General features: G+C 44.9%; 1 protein-coding gene across 10 annotated transcripts in view; it reads left to right on the top strand.

The window, feature by feature from the left end:
* The window catches only part of RHOT1 (ras homolog family member T1), a 93,186-nt gene that overhangs the window by 33,911 nt on the left and 39,023 nt on the right, over nucleotides 1–20,252 (top strand). For all 10 annotated transcript variants that reach the window (XR_011383573.1, XR_007911262.2, XR_011383574.1 and 7 more), the window contains exons 5-8: nucleotides 49–102; nucleotides 258–310; nucleotides 11,712–11,820; nucleotides 12,471–12,572. Coding sequence is in view for 6 of the 10 variants with exons in the window: in XM_051824636.2 (XP_051680596.1) it covers nucleotides 49–102; nucleotides 258–310; nucleotides 11,712–11,820; nucleotides 12,471–12,572 (318 nt within the window). In the remaining 4 variants the exon portion in view is untranslated. The remainder of the gene's footprint in view (nucleotides 1–48; nucleotides 103–257; nucleotides 311–11,711; nucleotides 11,821–12,470; nucleotides 12,573–20,252) is intronic.

Raw genomic sequence — 20,252 nt, 5'->3', positions numbered from 1 at the left:
TCTCAAATGATTTTTTAAATGCCATTAATTTGTTAATTTTTCTTCTAGGCTAATGTCATCTGCATAGTTTATGCTGTTAACAACAAACATTCTATTGATAAGGTATGACTGTGTGACTCCCCCCCCCCCCCCCATTTAGTTAACTTGCAGTGTGGCACTTTCAAAGTTGATCCTCAATTTAGAATTTTGTGGGTCTAAGGAAAGTTTTTCAAAGACGATTTGTGTCATATCTTAACTCCTCTTAATCTTCATTTTAGGTAACAAGTCGATGGATTCCTCTCATAAATGAAAGAACAGACAAAGACAGCAGGTATTTTTTTTTATTCTTCTCAACCTTTGTATTAGAAAATTCAAATGTGCAGGAAAGATACATGAAATAGTACAGTGACAATCTGTAAACCTTCACTTAGATCCATCAGTTGGTAACATATTTTGCTACATTTGCTATATGTATGGGTTTCTCTTTCTGTTCATCCACCTCCACAAACCCCCACAGACCTTTTTTGAGGGGAATCATTTAAGGCCGAAAATATATTTGAGAGCAAAATAAGAAACAGAGCTCTGATAATATGATTCATTATTTCAGACAGATGAAATATTTTGATAATAAATCTTACATTTCTCTTTTTCAAGCTGCTACTTGAAAAATTATCTTTAGAATATATCTTCTGCCTGAACTGTATGTATCCTGTCTCTCTTTTTTTAAAATTTATTTTTATTTATTTGAAAGGCAGTTACAGAGAGAGAAGAGACAGAAATAGAGATCTTCCATCTGCTGATTCATTCCCCAAGTGGCTGCAAAGGCTAGGGCTGGGTTAGGCCTATGCCAGGAGCTAGGAGCTTCTTCCAGGTCTCCACGTGGGTGCGGGACCCAAGCATTTAGGTCATCATCAGCTGCTTTCCTAGGCACGTTAGCAGGGAGCTGGATCTGAAGTGGAAAAGCCACAACACAAACCAGCGCTCATATGGGCTGCCAGCTTCTCAGGTGGCAGTTTAACTGGCTACACTGATGTGGGAAAGCTTAGATAATTTCAAGGTCATGAGCTGAAAGCTGCATCTCCTTCATTTTGTGTTGTCATGTTCATCTCTCTTTCTTTTTTTTAAACTTTATTTATTTGAAAGAATAACACAGAGATAGAAGAAGAGGCAGAGAGAAAGAGAGAGAGGTTGTCCATCTGCTGGTTCATTTCCCAGATGGCCGCAACAGCTGGAGCTGTGCTGATCCGAAGCCAGGAGCCAAGAGCTTCCTCCAGGTCTCCCACACAGATGCAGGGGCCCAAGTCCTTGAGCCATCTTCCACTGCTTTCCCAGGCCATAGCAGGGAGGTGGATTGGAAGTGGAGCAGCTGGGTCTCGAACTGGCACCCATATGGGATGCTGACAATGCAGGCTAAACCCGCTACACCACAGCGCTGGCCCATCATCTACCTTTCAATCAAGGGACCCCTCCCCAGAAGTACTTCCTCTTACCTGGGTCATGGGGGTGGTATCACGGAAACACTTCTGTTTTTCCAAGTGCATAAAAAGCTAGGAAGAAGGGAAGCTTGCTCTCTCCTCCATGTGGACTTAGGGCGAGCGGAGCAGGATATGATAATTTCCTTTCTTTGACCCCGTTTTCCCTTAATAAAGCCCTAATGGGCCTGTGTGTTTTTCTCACTTTGTAGATAAAGTTTATCACACTGTATGCCGTGGTTGGGCCTGTATTTAGACTTTTTCTCTAAGTAAAAGACAAAAACCTGAAAAATTAATTTAGTGCCCAATACCCAGCCCATAACAACGCCACAATGCTGGCCCCATGCCCTCTCTCTCAAGATACCCCTTGGGGAAGTGTGGTGTTCTGCATTGTCATTGATTTCTCACAGTGTGATATATAGAAGAACACAGGCCCTGGGGGAAGATGAACAGCCTTTGAGATCTTTGAGTTCTAAAGCCTTTGACTTCCTAGATTCCTCATCTGTAAGTGGAGATAAGGCTGAAACCTGTCTTATCTAGTTATGTTGAGAATCAATGAAATCATGTATATGTAAGCTTTTTTTTTTTTTTTTTTTTTTTGACAGGCAGAGTGGACAGTGAGAGAGAGAGAGCGACAGAGAGAAAGGTCTTCCTTTGCCGTTGGTTCACCCTCCAATGGCCGCTGTGGCCAGCGCGCTGCAGCCGGTGCACCGCGCTGATCCGATGGCAGGAGCCAGGTGCTTCTCCTGGTCTCCCATGGGGTGCAGGGCCCAAGTACTTGGGCCATCCTCCACTGCACTCCCTGGCCACAGCAGAGAGCTGGCCTGGAAGAGGGGCAACCGGGACAGAATCCGGCGCCCCGACCGGGACTAGAACCCAGTGTGCCCGTGCCACTAGGTGGAGGATTAGCCTATTGAGCCGCGGTGCTGGCCTTTATGAGTTTTCTAGAAGTCTTTAGAAATCTTAGCAATGAATGTATGGAGATCTCTTTGCAGTTCTTGATAAGATAAAGATGAGATAGGGAAAATACAAGAGAATATGCATTCCATAGATTACAAATGGAAACAATTTTTTCTAGAAATATCATTTAATCGAACATAGTTTTTTATATAGCATTTGAGACTTCTTAAATGTTAAGAAAATCAGACTAATATGTGTTATATACATCTATATACATCTAGTTCTTTTACCAGGTTTTTAGATTTTTCTTTTTTAAAAGATTTATTTGAAGGCAGAGTTACAGAGAGGCAGAGGCAGAGAGAGAAGTCTTCTCACTGGTTCACTGCCCAGATGGCCGCAATGGCCATAGCTGTGCTGATCTGAAGCTAGGAGCCAGGAGCTTCTTCCAGGTCTCCACGTGGGTGCAGGAGCTCAAAGACTTGGGCCATCTTTCACCTCTTTTCAGGCCATAACAGAGAGCTGGATCGAAAGTGGAGAAGCTGGGACTCAAAACAGTGCCCATAAGGGATGCTGGCACTGCAGGCAGCGGCTTTACCTGCTACATCACAGCACTGGCCCCACTTGGGCCATCTTTTACTGCTTTCCCAGGCCATCAGCAGAGAGCTGGATTGGAAGTGGAGCAGCTGGGACTCAAACCAGGATCCCTCAGCGCTGGCCCCTCTTTATCATGGTTTTAAACTTTGTGGTGACTTAGTGACAAAGTAGAAAGAAAAGAATGACCCTCTAGGGCCATGTTGTCCAGTGTAGCAACTTCTAGTCAGTTGTGGAAATTTAACTTTAATCGCAAACAACTGAAATTTCAGTCCCTCTGACAGTCAGCTTTCAAGGGCTCAATCATCCATGTGTTATTGGTTAACAGTAACAGTAGAAAGAGCATTTCAATCATCATAGTATGTTGTGTTGGACAGAGCTGACTTGCAGGCTCCAATGCCCATTTGTTGCTGACACCTGCTCTAGTCTGAGCCATTACCAGGAGGGATTCTTCAGAGAAGGCACTTTTGCCAGCATCCCATCCATCAAGCATCACCTTGGGCCATTGAATTAAACAATTTTGGCTTACTATCATAGCTTCCTGAAATGCTGTGGCTATTTTGGTGGCACTTTTAGTACCATTTGGAAGTGTCTTTGTTACTTGAAGTTCTAATTTAGCATTCAGGTGTGACTTTGGTTCATGATCATGTATAAGCCTATCCCTGGACTTTTGTTTTTTCCTTTTTTTTTTTTTTTAATAAAAAGATTTATTTATTTGAAGTCAGAGTGACAGAGAGAGAAAGACACAGCACAGATAGACACACACACAGAGAGAGAGAGAGAAGGGGAGAGAGATTGATTGATTGATTGATTGATCTTCTACCTCCCGATTCACTTCTCAAATGGCTGCAATGGCCAGATCTGAGCTGGACTGAAGCCAGGAATTCCATCCTAGTGTCCCACATGGATGGCAGAGGCCCAAGTACATGGGCTGCCTTCTGCCTTCCCGACACATTAGCAGGGAGCTGGATCAGAAACAGAGCAGCTGAGACTCAAATGGGCACTCTGATATGGGATGCCAACCACTGGCCCCTTTTTTTTCATTCCTTGAAACTCATGAAAATACTTATTTTTCTGTTTGTTTATTTGAGAGGCAGAGAGACACACACAGAAAGTTCTCATCTGCTGTTTTACTCCCCAAATACTTGCCACTGCTGTGGCCTAAGAACTCAATGCTGATCTCCCACGTGGGTGGCAGGAACTTGACCCCTGATCTCTGCCTCCCAGGGTCTGCATTAGCAGGGAGCTGTAGTCAGGAGCCCCCACTGGGAATCAAACCCAGGCACTCGGATCTTGGCATCTTTTTTTTGACAGGCAGAGTGGACAGAGAGAGAGAGACAGAGAGAAAGGTCTTCCTTTGCCGTTGGTTCACCCTCCAATGGCCGCCGCGGCTGGTGCGCTGCGGTCAGCGCACCGCGCTGATCCAATGGCAGGAGCCAGGTGCTTCTCCTGGTCTCCCATGGGGTGCAGGGCCCAAGCACCTGGGCCATCCTCCACTGCACTCCCTGGCCACAGCAGAGAGCTGGCCTGGAAGAGGGGCAACCGGGACAGAATCCAGCGCCCTGACCGGGACTAGAACCCGGTGTGCCGGCGCCGAAGGCAGAGGATTAGCCTAGTGAGCCACGGCGCCGGCCTGGATCTTGGCATCTTAACTGGTTTTTTTTTTTTTTTTTTTTTTTTTTTTTTTTTTTTTTTTGACAGGCAGAGTGGACAGTGAGAGAGAGAGACAGAGAGAAAGGTCTTCCTTTGCTGTTGGTTCCCCCTCCAATGGCCGCCGCACCGCGCTGATCCGATGGCAGGAGCCAGGAGCCAGGTACTTATCCTGGTCTCCCATGGGGTGCAGGGCCCAAGCACCTGGACCATCCTCCACTGCACTCCCTGGCCACAGCAGAGAGCTGGCCTGGAAGAGGGGCAACTGGGACAGAATCCGGCGCCCCGACCGGGACTAGAACCTGGTGTGCCGGCGCCGCTAGGCGGAGGATTAGCCTAGTGAGCCGCAGCGCCGGCCTTAACTGGTATTTTAACCACTAGGCCAATTGCCTGCTTCAGACGAGTATACTTATTTTTCATGTTATTGACTGTTCTGAGGTGATTTTTTTTTTAATTATATGGACTTTGCAGTTTCCTTTTCCCCTCATGCCTTCAGTTTATATTTGTTACACATTTTTGTTAGGACTTTCTTGGACCATTGCCACAGTGGTGCTTAATCAGAGAAGCTCATGACTGTCGCCTGAGGCACTTAACAAAACTATATGGCTAAGGGGGCAGGCACTGTGATACAGCAAGTTAAGTGCCAATTCAAGTTCTGGCTCCTCCTCCTCAGCTTTCTATCCAGCTTCCTGCTCATTGTGCCTGGGAGGCAGCAGATGATGGCCCAAGTATTTGGGTTTCTGCCACCCACATGGGACACCAGAATGGAGTTTTGAGCTCCTGACTTTGGCCTGGGGCAGCCCTGACTGTGGTAGGCATTGGGGGAGTAAACCAATGGATGGAGTATCTCTGTCTCTCCCTCTCTGTCACACTACCTTTCAAATAAATAAGTAAAATAATTTAAAAAAATGCATTTCGGCAGGCGCTGCGGCTCAATAGGCTAATCCTCCGCCTGTGGCGCTGGCACCCCGGGTTCTAGTCCCAGTTGGGGCGCTGGGTTCTAGTCCCGGTTGCTCCTCTTCCAGTCCAGCTCTCTGCTGTGGCCTGGGAGTGCAGTGGAGGATGGCCCAAGTGCTTGAGTCCTGTGCCTGCATGGGAGACCAGGAGGAGACACCTTGCTCTGGCTTCGCATCAGCACCGTGCGCTGGCCGCAGCAGCCATTGTGGGTGAATCAATGGAAAGGGAAGACCTTTTTCTCTGTCTCTCTCTCTCACTGTCTAACTCTGCCTGTCAAAAACAAAGAAAGAAACAAAAAACAAAAACAAAACCATGCATTTGTTCATCTCAACCTGTGATTTTATAATCAGTAGGTTCCTGATGCACACCTTTGTTTCTAAACCACTATATTTTTGGAAATCCTCCTGGCTCTGTTAGAAATCCATTTGTGGGTTATTTAGTAGGTCAGTCCTTTTAATATTAACAGTCCCACAAAGGGAATACACTAAATGCTTGGAAGTATTTCCCTGCATTCTGGAGTCCCAGCAAGATAATTTGCTTTCCCTCTAAGCTTTCTTGCAGAATTCATAAACACCAGTTCTCACCTAGGCTGATCCTCTTTGATATCCCTACTTAGATATCCCCATGGGCCTGTCAGATTTAATTTGTCTAAAACAAAATCCTTTATTCCCTACCTGCTCCCTGCCAAGAAAAAAACAAAAACAAAACCAAAAACCTCTCAATTGTCTCTGCCTTGGGAGATCCGTTCATTTTGTCTAGCCAAAAACCTATTTACTAAATATGGGAAATGAATTTCAAAAATAGGATTATTTTTGTGCAAAAAAATTTTGCAATCCGTGTATATGTGAGACCTTTAAAAAGTTCATGGTGGGGGCTGGCGTTGTGGTGAAATGGCACCCGTGATGTACACCTGTGACATCAGCATCCCATATTGGATCACTGGTTCAAGTCTCAGCATAGCTTCCTATCCAGCTCCCTGCTAAGCCTGGAAAGGCAGTGAAAGGTGGCCCAAGCACTTGAACACTTACTACCCAAGTAGGGGACCTGGATGGAGTTCCAGACTCCTGGCTTTGGCCTGGCCCAGCCCCAACTGTTGGCTGTCATTTGGGGAGTGATCTCTTTCTATCCTTGTCTGTCCTTCTGTGTCAATCTGATGTTTTTTCCCCCAAGATTTATTTATTTTATTTGAAAAGCAGAGTTACAGGAAGAGAGGGAGGGACAGAGAGAGAGAGAGAGAGATCTTTCATCCACTGGTTCATTCCCCAAATGCCCTGCAATGACCAGGGATGGACCAGGCCAAAGTCAAGAGCCGGGAGCCTCATCTGGGTCTCCCATATAGGTGCAGGAGCCCAAGCATTTGAAACATCCTCCACTGTCTTCCCAGGTGCATCAGTAGGGAGCTGGATCAGAAGTAGAGCTGGGGCCGGAGCCATGGCACAGTAAGTTAATCCTCTGCCTGTGGCTCCGGCATCCCATATGGGCACTGGTTCTAGTCCCGGCTGCTCTTCTTCCAATTCAGCTTTCTACAATGGCCTGGGAAAGCAGTAGAAGATGGACCCAAGTCCTTGGGCCCCTGCACCCATGTGGGAGAGTGGGAAGAAGCACCTGGCTCCTAGCTTCAGATCAGCATAACTCCGTCTGTTGCAGCCATTTGGGGAGTGAACAAACAAAAGGAAGACCTTTTCCTTTCTCTCTCTCTCTCTCTCTCTCTCATTATCTATAACTCTACCTCTCAAATAAATAAATAAAATCTTCAAAAAAATAAAAAAAATGAAAAAGAAGTAGATCAGCTGGGACTCAAAGCAGTACTCAGGTGGGATGCCAATGTTGCAGGCAGTGGCTTAACCCACTGTGCCACAGCATCAACCCCCATCTGCCTTTCAAATAAATAAATCAAATTTTAAAAAAGTTCATGAGGCCATTGCTGTGGTATAGCAGGTAAATACATAGTCCACAATGCCAGGATCCTTATGGGTGCCGGTTTGAGTCCCGGCTGCTCTACTTCTGATCTAGCTCTCTGCTAATGCACTGGGAAGGCAGCAGAGGATGGCCCAAGTGTTTGGTCCCCTGCACCTATGTGGGAGACCCGGATGAGGCTCAAGGCTCCAGGCCCAGCCCTGGCCATTGCAGCTATTTGGAGAATGAACCAGTGAATGGAAGATATTGTTTCTAATTCTGACCTTCAAATAAGTAAATAAATCTTTAATAAAAAAATAAAGTTCATGATTAGGGCTGGCATTGTGGCATAGCGAGTGAAAGCCACCATCTGTGATGCCTGCATCCCATATGGGTTTCAGTTAGCATCCCAGCTGCTCCACTTTCAATCCAGCTACCTGCTGATGGGCCTAGGAAGGCAACGAGGATGACCCAAGTCCTTGGGACCCTTCACCCACACAGGAGACCCAGATGAAGCTCCTGGCTCCTGGCTTCAGCCTGGCCCAGCCCTGTCTGTTGGGGCCATTTAGGGAGTGAATCAGAGTATGGAAGATCTGTCTCTTTCTCTGTGTCTCTTTTTCTCTCTGTAACTTACTTTCTCTCTCTCTCTCTCTCTCACTCTCTCTCTCTATTTATTTAAAAGTAATAGTTACAGAGAGAGAGACAGAGAGGTCTTCCATCTATTGGTTTACTCCCCAATTAGCCACAGTGGTTGGAACTGTGCCAATCTGAAGCCAGGAGCCAGGGGTTTCTTCCTGGTCTCCCACATGGGTGCAGAAACCCAAGCACTTGGGCAATCTTCCACTGCTTTCCCAGGCCACAGCAGTGAGCTGCATCGGACATGGAGCAGCTGGGGCTTGAATTGGGGCCCATATGGGATGCCGGCACTGCAGGAGGTGGCTTCACCTTAGGTACGCCCCAGTGCTGGCCCCATGTAACTTTCAAATAAAATAAATAAAATGGGGCTGGTGCTGTGACATAGTGGGCTAAGCCGCTGCTTGCAGTGCCAGCATCCCAAATGGGTGCCAATTTGGGTCCCGGCTACTCCTCTTACAATCCAGCTCCCTGCTAATGCTCTTGGGAAAGCAGTGGAAGATGGCCCAAGTCCTAGGGCCCCTACACCCACATGGGAGACGTGGAAAAAGCTCCTGGCTCCTGGCTTTGGATTGGCTCAGCTATGACTGTTGTGGTCATTTGGGGAGTGAACCAGGGCATGGAAGACCTCTCTCTGTGTTTCTGCCTCTCTCTGTCTGTAACTTGACCTCTCAGAATACATACATAAGTCTTTAAAAATAAATAAATAAATCTTTGGGAAGAAAAAGACATACCTTTGCCCCTTTTTTATTTTTATTTATTTATTTATTTATTGACAGGCAGAGTGGACAGTGAGTGAGAGAGACAGAGAGAAAGGTCTTCCTTTGCCGTTGGTTCACCCTCCAATGGCTGCCGCGGCTGGCGCGCTGCGGCTGGTGCGCTGTGGCCGGCGTGCTGTGGCCGGCGCACCGCGCTGATCCGATGGCAGGAGCCAGGTACTCATCCTGATCTCCCATGGGGTACAGGGCCCAAGTACTTGGGCCATCCTCCTCTGCACTCCCTGGCCACAGCAGAGAGCTGGCCTGGAAGAGGGGCAACCAGGACAGAATCCGGCGCCCCGACTGGGACTAGAACCCAGTGTGCTGGCGCCGCAAGGTAGAGGATTAGCCTAGTGAGCCGCGGCGCCGGCCCCTGTACCCCTTTTAAAAAAAAGTTGGGGGGTTGCGCCGTGCCTCACTTGGTTAATCCTCCACCTGCGGCGCCAGCATCCCATATGGGCTCAGGTTCTAGTCCCGGCTGCCTCTCTTCCAGTCCAACTCTCTGCCGTGGCCCTGGAGGGCAGTGGAGGATGGCCCAAGTGTTTGGGCCCTGCACCCACATGGGAGACCAGGAGGAAGCACCTGGCTCCTAGCTTCGGATCGGTGCAGCGCCAGCCGCTGTAGCCATTTGGGGAGTGAACCAATGGAAGGAAGACCTTTGTCTCTGTCTCTCTCTCTCTCACTATGACTCTACCTGTCAAATTAAAAAAAAAAAAGAGAGAGATAAAAAAAGTTCATGGTTATTGTATATCCATGTTCCCGTGAATTTTTCAGAGTACCCTTGTGTTTTATTTCATTTCTACCTTTCCCTCAGTTTCCATATCTAACTTATCAGTTGCTTCTATTTGTACTTCTAAATGCTAATTTTTAAAAAAGATTTGTTTATTTGAAAGACAGAATGACAGAGAGGGAGAGAGACAGACCTTCCATTCACTGGTTCACTCCCCAGATTCCTGCAACAGCCAGGACTGAGCCAGACTGAACCCAGGAGCCAGGAACTCCATTCGAGTTTCCCACATGGATGACTAGTGCCCAAACACTTGGGCCCTCTTCCACTGCTTTCTCAGGTGCACTGACAGGAAGCTGGGTCAGAAGTAAAGTAGCCATCACTCAAAGCAGCATTGTGATATAGGATGCTGATGTTGCAAGCTGCTGCACCACAACTGTGGCCCCTTCTAGTTGTACTTCTTCTTCTTCTTCTTCTTCTTTTTTTTTTTTTTTAAAGATTTACTTATTTATTTGAAAGTAAGAGTCACATAGAGAAGGAGAGGCAGAAAGAGAGAGAGGTCTTCCACCCACTGGTTCACTCCCCACTTGGCTGCACCGATCCGAAGCCAAGAGCCAGGAGCTTCCTGAGTCTCCCACGCGGGTACAGGGGCCCAAGGACTTGAGCCTTCCTCCACTGCTTTGCCAGGCCATAGCAGAGAGCTGGATTGGAGGTGGAGCAGCTGGGATTCAAACTGGCACCCATATGGGATGCCAGCACTGCAGGCAGTGGCTTTACCTGCTACACCACAGCTCCCTCCCCAAGTTGTACTTCTAAAATATGTCTTAAATCTGAGGATTTCTTCTTCATCTTCACTGTCATTACTATAAACCATGTCACCAAATTAAAAAAAGGACAATAAAAAAATTAAACATATACAGAGAATAGGGTAAAGAACCTCGTGTATTTGTCAACCAGCTTCAACAATTATCAACTGTCGGCTATTCTGTTTTCATCTCTTGCCCCTCCCAACGGGATCATTTTGAGGCAAACAAACATAGTATGGTATAATATTTCATCATGTGTCTCTCAAAGGTAACAAATCACTACCTTTTAAAAGGTTAATAAGATCATGTCATTTTCTTGCTTCTAACCCTTCAGTGACTAAATTTTTTTTTTAAAGATTTATTTTATTTATTTGAATGACAGAGTTACAGAGAGAGGTAGAGACAGAGAGAGAGGTCTTCCATCCGCTGGTTCACTCCCCAAGTGGCCGCAATGGCCAAAGCTGCGCCAATCCGAAGCCAGGAGCCAGGAGCCTCCTCCGGGTCTCCCACGTGGGTGCAGGGGCCCAAGGACTTGGGCCATCTTCCACTGCTATCCCAGGCCACAGCAGAGAGCTGGATTGGAAGAGGAGCAGCTGAGACCAGAACCGGCACCCATATGGGATTCTGGAGCTTCAGGCCAGGCTTTTACCCGCTGCGCCACAGGGCCAGCCCCATTGACTTCACGTTTTACACTAACAACAGAATTCACGCTCTTTACTACAACTTATATGACCTTGCGTGTCTGGCCTTTGATCATCGCTCCAATCCTGTTTCATACTCTTTCCCTGTGCTCTACACTCTCCAGCCATTCTGGTGTTTCCTGTTCTTTGACCACACCAGGATTTTTCTTCAGTTAGAGACCTCTGTCCCTTCTTCCTGGCCAGCTTTCCCTAGCTGTTCCCATGGCAGATTCCATCCTATACTTCTCTCCTTGGCTCAGATGTCACACTCAGAGAGATTTCCCACTGGTGACTGTATGTAATCAGCTCCCACCTATTACTCTATCTCATGCCCTCCTATTTGCTTCACACCACTTACCAAATTAGAAATTATTTACTTGCTTATTATTCATTTTCCATTTTTCACTATAGAATGGGGAGGAACTATCTTTGTTCTGTGTCTTTTATGCTTGGAAGACTATGTGGCTGATAATAGTTGCTCAGTTAGTAGTTTGAATGAATGAAGGAACCTCCTATCTAGGGGGGTTGGCCTGGCTGTAGTAGGAGGTTTATGTTGGGAAGATTAAATAAAATCTTTTTAGTTAAGATGGGTATAATGTATATTAAAATGCAAACCTAATGTCTTTTGTCTTCCTTGTTACAATGTGCCATATATATTACAGGCTGCCTTTGATCTTGGTTGGGAACAAATCTGATCTGGTGGAATATAGTAGTATGGAGACCATCCTTCCTATTATGAATCAGTACACAGAAATAGAAACCTGTGTGGAGGTAGGCCTCATTATTTGATTTGGAAATTTATTGTTGGTAAAGTCTCACTCAGTTGAAGTTCAGAGCCGGTGGGGGATTATGTGGGATGGAATAATTTTCCTGTTTGTTGTGAAATAATATCATGTACACCAAATAGAGAATTTGGAGTTGGTCTCTGAGCTGTTTATGGACATTTATATTATGATGTCCACAAAGAAAAATACATTTTCATTTTTTTTACAGATTTATTTATTTATTTGAAAGGCAGGGTTACAGAGGGTCAGAGGCAGAGAGAGGTCTTCTATCTGCAGATTCACTCTCCAAATGGCTGCAATGCCGGAGCTGGGCTGATCTGAAGCCAGGAGCCAGAAGCTTCTTCTGAGACTCCCATCCATGTGCATGGGCCCAATGATTTGGGCCATCTTCCACTGCTTTCCCAGGCTATAGCAGAGAGCTGGATGGGAAGTGGAGCAGCCAGGACTTGAACAGGTGCCCATATGGGGATGCTGGCACAGCAGATGGTGGCTTTACCCGCTCTGCCACAGCACCTCCCCCATGTTTTCATTTTTTTCAGGGAATTATATTGTTACCATATGTTTTCATTTGAAAAATTCCTTTTAGCTCTCAAAATTAATCTCAAGAGTTTAAATAGATGAAAAATTTTTTTTCAGTGTTCAGCAAAAAACCTGAAGAACATATCCGAGCTCTTTTATTATGCACAGAAAGCTGTTCTTCATCCAACAGGGCCCTTGTACTGTCCAGAGGAGAAAGAGGTAACCCCCCGCGCTGTGTTTATATGAATGTATAAGAAGCAACTCTTGTTTAGTAGTGAGTTTTAGTGTCTCTTCAGTATTTTTTTTTTTTTTTTAGATTTATTTATTTACTTGAAAGTCAGAGTTACACAGAGAGAGAAGGAGAGGCAGAGAGAGAGAGAGAGATCTTCCATCCACTGGTTCACTCCCCAATAGGCTGCAATGGCCAGAGCTTTGCTGATCCAAAGCCAGGAGCCAGGAGCTTCTTCAGGTCTCCCTATGGGTGCAGGGGCCCAAGAACTTGGGCCATCTTCCACTGCTTTTCCAGGCCACAGTAGAGAGCCAGGTCAGAAATGGAGCAGCCGGGACTTGAACCGGTGCCCAAGGGATGCTGGCACCGCAGGTGGCTTTACCCACTATGCCACTGTGTCAGCCCCATCTAAAGTATTTTTATAAAGATGAAATAGCCAACATGTAGATTTGTTGCTTATTGTACCTTATCTAGGTATTTTTCTTCAGTAATATTTAGATTAAATATTCAGAATATTTTCCAGATCAAATACTATTTCAAGAAGTACCTTTAAACAAATAGAGTAATTGGCAATAACAAACTAAAAAGGTCCAAACACTTGGATAAATGTCTGCTTATGGTGCTGTTGTAAAATCTGTGACCTTAAAAACTTAGGTAGGGTGGAAGATCTCTCCTTTTCTCTCCCCCTTAAGACTAGATAAAATAAGTAAAAAATAAAAGTTGTTTTTAAAAAACACATTTGAACAAAAATTAAGTAATTTTTTAACATGTATGCAACATGTAACAATTTGAATACTCACTGAAATATAAAAAATTAACAGTATTTTGCCATAAACTTTGAAAAAACTAATGAAATTTTTTAAGAAATGCCTCACTTACCATATAACTCACCCATCAATTTTTTGAGTATATTCACTAGGTTATGCAAAATCACTATGTAATTGTAGAACATTTCATTGTCCAAAAAGGAACCCAACACCTATTTGCTGTCACTCCCTGTGCACTTTCTCTTGTGGCAATCACAAATCTACTTTCTTTCTCTATGGCTTTGCCTCTTCTGGACATTTCACAAGAGTAGAGTCATTTGGCATTTTGTTTCTGGTCTTTTTCACGTGACATAATCTTTTCAAGATACATCCATGTTGTAGAATGTGTCAGTATTTTATTTCTGAATAATGCCCCACCCTGGATGTGCCACACTTTTTTTTTATCTCCCCATCAGCTAATGTACATTTGGATTGTTTCCATTCTTTGACTATTAGGAATAGTCTACTTTGTTCACTTGCAGATTTTTTGTTGGAATGCTGGCTTTCAGTTCTTTTCACTGTATATTTTGGAGAACTGCTGAGTCACCTGATAATTCTATCTTTAACTTATTGAGGAACCAGTAAGCTATTTTCCTCAGTTACTGGACCACTTTATGTTTCCACCAGCAATGTATGAGGGTTTCAATTTCTCCATATCTTCACTAATCTTTATTAACTTTTTTTAAAAAAAGGTTTATTTATTTAAAAGGCAGAGTGACAGAGAAAAGGGAGAGGGAGAGAGAGAGATCCTCCATCTGCTTGTTCATCTCCTTAATGCTTTAGTAGCTGGGGTTAGGCCAGGAGTAAGGAGCACCATCAAGGTCTCACACAAGGGTGCCAGGAACCCAAGTACCCATGGTTTGCTACACCCCAGGCACTTGGGTGTCTCGAGTGGCAGTTTAACCCACTGCTCAACAATACCCAACCCTGTTTTACTTAGTTTTTTTTTGTTTGTTGTCGCTATCTCATTGTGGTTTTGATTTGCATTTCCCTTATGGCTATTGATGTTACTTTTTTTCATCTTTTTTTTTTTGGCCATTTGTTTATCTTCTTTTTTTATAATTTGACAGGTAGAGTTATAGACAGTGTGAGAGAGAGACAGAGATAAAGGTCTTCCTTCCGTTGGTTCACTCCCCAAATGGCTGCTACGGCTGGCACTGCACCAGTCCGAAGCCAGGAGCCAGGTGCTTCCTCCTGGTCTCCCATGTGGGTGCAGGAGTCCAAACACTTGGGCCATCCTCCACTGCCTTCCTGGGCCACAGCAGAGAGCTGGACTGGAAGAGGAGCAACCAGGACTAGAACCTGGCGCCCATATGGGATGCCGGCGCCACAGGCAGAGCATTAGCCGGTGAGCCACAGCACCGGCCCCCTTGTTTATCTTCTTTGGAGGAATGTTTATTCAAAATCATTTGCCCATGTTTCACTTCGGTTGTTTATCTTTTTATGATTGAAGTAGTATTTTTTTTAAAAAGATTTATTTATTTACTTGAGAGGCGGTGTTAGAGAGAAAGGGAGAGACAGAGAGAGAGGTCTTCCAACCACTGGTTCACTCCCCAGATGGCTGCAACAGCTGGAACTAAGACGATCTGAAGCCAGGAGCCAAGAACTTCTCTGAGTCTCCCACATGGGTGCAGTGGCCCAAGCACTGGGGCCATTTCTGCTTTCCCAGACCATCAGGAGAGAGCTAGATTAGAAGTAGAACAGCTGGGTCTCAAAGCAGTGCCCACATGGGACAATGGTGTTGCAGGTGGGTGCTTAACCCACTACACCACAGTGCCTGCCCTGAGGCGTTGTTTTTAAGAAATAAGTTGCACATTAATTTCAGGAAAAAATTATGGTTATTGGACAGTGTTTGGAAAATGGTGACCTATGAATTGAATTTGGCCTGTTTTGGTACAGCCTATGAATACCTAAATTACATTTTATATTTTCTGAATGATTGGTAAAAAGTGAATACTATTTTGTGATGTGTGAAAATTGCATTTAAATTTTATAAACATCATCATGCCATAAATAGAATTTTATGATTACATATGCTCATTTGTTTATGTTTTGTCTATGGCTGCTTTCTGCTGCAAAGGCAGACTTGAGTAACTTCAGCAGAGCTCCTGTGTTGTATTCTCATCACTTCTCATTTCTGCTCAGTGTACTTTCTGGTTACACTGACAGCTAGGACTTGATAGCATTCCAGGTACCACGGGTATCCCTGTGCCATTGATGATTTGTTATCAGCACGCACCTTCATGCCAAAATAAGAAAAGAGGGCAGGTGCCGTGGCTCACTTGGTTAATCTTCCCCCTGCAGCACCGGCATCCCATATGGTCGCCGGATTCTAGTCCCGGTTGCTCCTCTTCCAGTCCAGCTCTCTGCTGTGGCCCGGGAGGGCAGTGGAGGATGGCCCAAGTGCCTGGGCGCTTGCACCCACGTGGGAGACCAGGAGGAAGCACCTGGCTCCTGGCTTCGGATCGGCACAGCGCGCCGGCTGCAGCGGCCATTTGGGGGGGTGAACCAACGGAAGGAAGACCTTTCTCTCTCTCTCTCTCTAACTCTGCCTGTCCAAAAAACAAACAAACAAAAAAACCTGATTAATCTGCACTGTAGTGACATGCTAACAAAGAATCTAATGTACTTCTATAAATGCCTTCCAGGTTATGAACTTGCTCAGCTGAAATCACATTTGTGGATGTGTATCAGAATTGAACGTATACACATGTATTTGTGCAAAAAAGACATTTTCAAAACATGTAAAACTTCATTACAGATGAGCATTAATATGTGATCATTTGCAATGACCATTGCAAATATGTGACCATTGTTAGTGAGCACTAATGTTGAATTCCAGTTAAGCAAAATATCACTCCAAAAAGAATTTAATTCTTCCCTTTTATATCTCTGTATAGCAAAATTATCCTGATTTATTGTTATATTTTGAATTTCATTAATAGAATTTTGTGGAAATTTGATTTCACCTTGCTATTTAATACCTACATGATATCCTGAATTTTGCCTGCTAGTCCCAAAGCCTAATATATTTACTATGTGGATCTTTTCAAAAAATAGTGCCAACCCTTGGCATAAGTAAATTATCTGAGTAATTCCTAATTCTGACTCTGGTTTGCTCTTCCTTATTCCTGATTTACTATTCCTTAATTGCGTCCTTGTTTCTAACTTTTAGTATTTCCCAGACTTGTCTAATAATAACAGCCACTTAGTATTTTTAAAATATTTATTTATTTATTTGAAAGTCAGAATTACACAGAGAGAACTGAGGCAGAGAGAGAGAGAGAGAGCACGAGATCTTCCATCTGATGGTTCACTCCCGAATTGGCCGAAACAGCTGGAACTGTGCCAGGAGCCAGGAGTTTCTTCGGGGTCTCCCACAGAGGTGTAGGGACCCAAGGACTTGGGCCATCTTCCACTGCTTTCTCAGGCCATAGCAGAGAGCTGGATGGGAAGTGGAGCAGCCGGTTCTTGAACCAGTGCCCATATGGGATGCCAGCGATTCAGGCCAGGGCGTTAACCCACTGTGCCACAGTGCCTGCCCCTAGTGTATTTGTTAACAAAAAAAAAAAAAATTCTATTCTGATTCTGTCGATAGATTTTATGAAATTTGGATTATAATCTCATGTTACAGAGGTTACCTCTGAGGCATAATTAGTGGCGCACTAAATCCCTCTATTAGTTTGCTCTCAATTCTTTAATTGCTGTTTTGTTCTCAGACCTATTATTAGTTCTGCTAATCTGCTAATCCCCCGGCCCCTCCCCCAGTCCCACAAGAGTAAGACACCTTCTACCATCTGTTGTTCATTTCTTGAGTGGTCCTGCCTGATTGTGATGTTTTCGACTTTCAGACTGTATTTTGTTTTAGACATGTACAAGCTTGGAGTCTAAGCTTATACCAGAGTAGTTGATTTCTACAGCAGTAGAACCTGAGCTGTAAATGTGTTTCCAGTGATGAGTCATTCTGTGTGACCCACATTATTCTCAGTTTGCCAAACAAAGAAAATTCTCAGAATGTTTATGGGAGGGTTTAAATGACTCAAATACAAAATATTTTAATTTAGTAGTATTAAAATTTCCTACTTTGTTGAGATATAATTTTTTTTGACAGGCAGAGTTAGACAGTGAGAGAGCGACAGAGAGAAAGGTCTTCCTTTCGTTGATTCACCCTCCAGATGGGCGCCATGGCCGGTGCACTGCGCTGATCCAAAGCCAGGAGCCAGGTGCTTCCTCCTGGTCTCCCATGCAGGTGTAGGGCCCAAGCACTTGGGCCATCGTCCACTGCCTTCCAGGGCCACAGCAGAGAGCTGGACTGGAAGAGGAGCAACCGGTACAGAATCTGGTGCCCTAACTGGGACTAGAACTTGGGGTGCTGATGCCGCAGGTGGAAGATTAGCCAAGTGAGCCGTGGCACTGGCATAAAATGACTACTTTCCCTGCACCCGCGTGGGAGACCAGGAGGAAGCACCTGGCTCCTCGCTTCGGATTGGTGCAACACGCCGGCTGTGGCGCCCATTTGAGGGGTGAACCAATGGAAGAAGACTTTTCTCTCTGTCTCTCTCTCTATAAAAAAAAAAGAAAGTAGTCATTTTTTGGTGTTGTATGTTAAGGTGATAAGTATTTAAATATTCGGTATTTAACCAAATACCTTAGAGCAATTTAGCTTCTGATGCATTTTCAAATTTAATGAATAATATGTCACCATTTATCTTTATTTTTTTTAAAGATTTATTTTATTTGAAAGAGTTACAGAGGTAGAGAGAGAGAGAGAGGGGTCTTCTATCTGCTGGTTCACTCCCTAGATGGCTGCAACAACCGGAGCTGGGCTGATCTGAAGCCAGGAGCCAGGAGCTTCTTCTGGGTCTCCCACATGTGTGCAGGGGCCCAAGGACTTGAGCCATCTTCCACTGCTTTCCCAGGCTGTAGCAGAGAGCTGGATCAGAAGAGGAGCAGCTGGGACTAGAACCGGCATCCATATCGGATGCTGGTGCTGCAGGCCAGGGTTTTAACCCGCTGCACCACAGCACTGGCTCCATCACCATTTATCTTTATATGATTACTTTAAAATTATTTACTTATTTTAGAGACCAAAAGAGAGAGAGAAAAAAATCTCCCATCTCCCGGTTTATTCCTTGTATGCCTACAACTTTTGTATCTGGGCCAGGCTGAAGCCAGAAGCCAGGAACTCAGTTTGGGTCTTCCACATGGGTGGCAGGGACTCAGCCCCTTGAGCCAGCTTTGCTGCCTCCCAGGGTGCACATTAGCAGGAAGTTGAATCAGGTACAGGGCCAGGGCTGGATCGTCAGCACTGATAGGAGATGCAGGCATCCCAGGCAACATATTAGACTTTGTGCCTAATACCCCTACAAAGTACTATTTTTTCATGTAACGAAAATCACTTACCCCCCAAAAATTTTATTTTTGGGTTCTGTTTAGGATATCATTTTTTTAAAGGTTTATTTATTTACTTGAAAAAGTTACACAGGGAGAGAAGGAGAGGCAGAGAGGAGAGAGAGAGGTCTTCCATCCACTGGTTCACTCCCCAATTGGCTGCAATGGCTGGAGCTGCACCGAACCGAAGCCAGGAGCCAGGAGTTTCTTCTGGGTCTCCCACGTGGGTGCAAGGGCCCAAGGATTTGGCTCATCCTCCACTGCTTTACCAGGCCACATCAGAGAGCTGGATAGGAAGTGGAGCAGCCGGGATGTGAACTGGCGCCCATATGGGATTCTGGCATTTCAGGCCAGGGCGTTAGCCCACTGCACTACAGCACCAGCCCCTAGTGTATCATTCTAACTGCTGTTACTTTTGGAAATATTTAGATGTTCTATAGCATTTTTTAAAACAATTTAATCCTTATTAATCTTGAATCTATAATAGAAGGATCACATTTCTAGAGGCAGTATCTTACCATAGATTATTAAAAAAATAAGTCCTCAGGGGCAGGTGTTGTGGGCAACAGGTTAAGCTACCACTTGTGACACTCACATCCCATATTGGGTACCAGTCTAAGACCTGGCTACTCTGCTTCCAGTCCAGCTTCCTGCTAATGTACACCCTGGGAGAGGGTAGATGATGGCTCAAGTGGTTGGACTCTTTTTTACCATGTGGGAGACATGAACGGAGTTCCTGGCTCCTGGTTTTAGCCCTATCTAGCTCTAGTGTTGCATGCATTTGGGGAGTGAACCAGCATGAAAGATCTCTCTCTCTTGCTCACTCTTTTGCTCTCTTGCTCTTACTCTGCCTTTCAAGTAGATGAAAAACAGCAAACATTTAAAAATAAAGTAAAATAAAAACTAAGTCACTCATGATAGTAACTGTTATAGATTATATAGAGTTGATTAGTACTCTTACAAAGGAAGCCCAACCCAGTGCTTGGCTTACTTTCTCATTTCTCTCTAATATCTTTATATTTTAGGTGTTGTCTTTTTCTCACTACATCAAATTGCTCTTGGAGAGACCCTGTTTAAAATAACAAAAAAGATAGTTATCTGTATATATTTAGATGATAATGCTTTCATAATTTTAAAAAGATTTATTTATTTGAAAGGCAGAATGACAGAGAGGAGAGGTATAGAGATAGCATTCTCCTATCCACTGGCTTACTTTCCAAACGTCCATGACAGCAAAGGCTGTTCCAGGCTGTATCCAGGAGCCAAGAACTCCCATCCTGGTCTCCCACGTGGGTGGTAGGAACTCAAACACATGGGCCATCATCTGCTGCCTGCCATGCAGTTGGATTGGAAACAGAGTAGCCAGGACTTGAAGCAGGCACCCTGACAAGGGACAGGGGTGTCAAAAATGGTAGCTTAACTTGCTGCACTACAGGGTCCACCCCTACTTTCCTCCTTTTTAAGTAATTTATT

This window comes from Oryctolagus cuniculus, chromosome 17, assembly GCF_964237555.1.
Source record: "Oryctolagus cuniculus chromosome 17, mOryCun1.1, whole genome shotgun sequence".
NCBI lineage: Eukaryota > Metazoa > Chordata > Mammalia > Lagomorpha > Leporidae > Oryctolagus > Oryctolagus cuniculus.
This window is presented reverse-complemented; position numbering and strand designations above follow the sequence as displayed.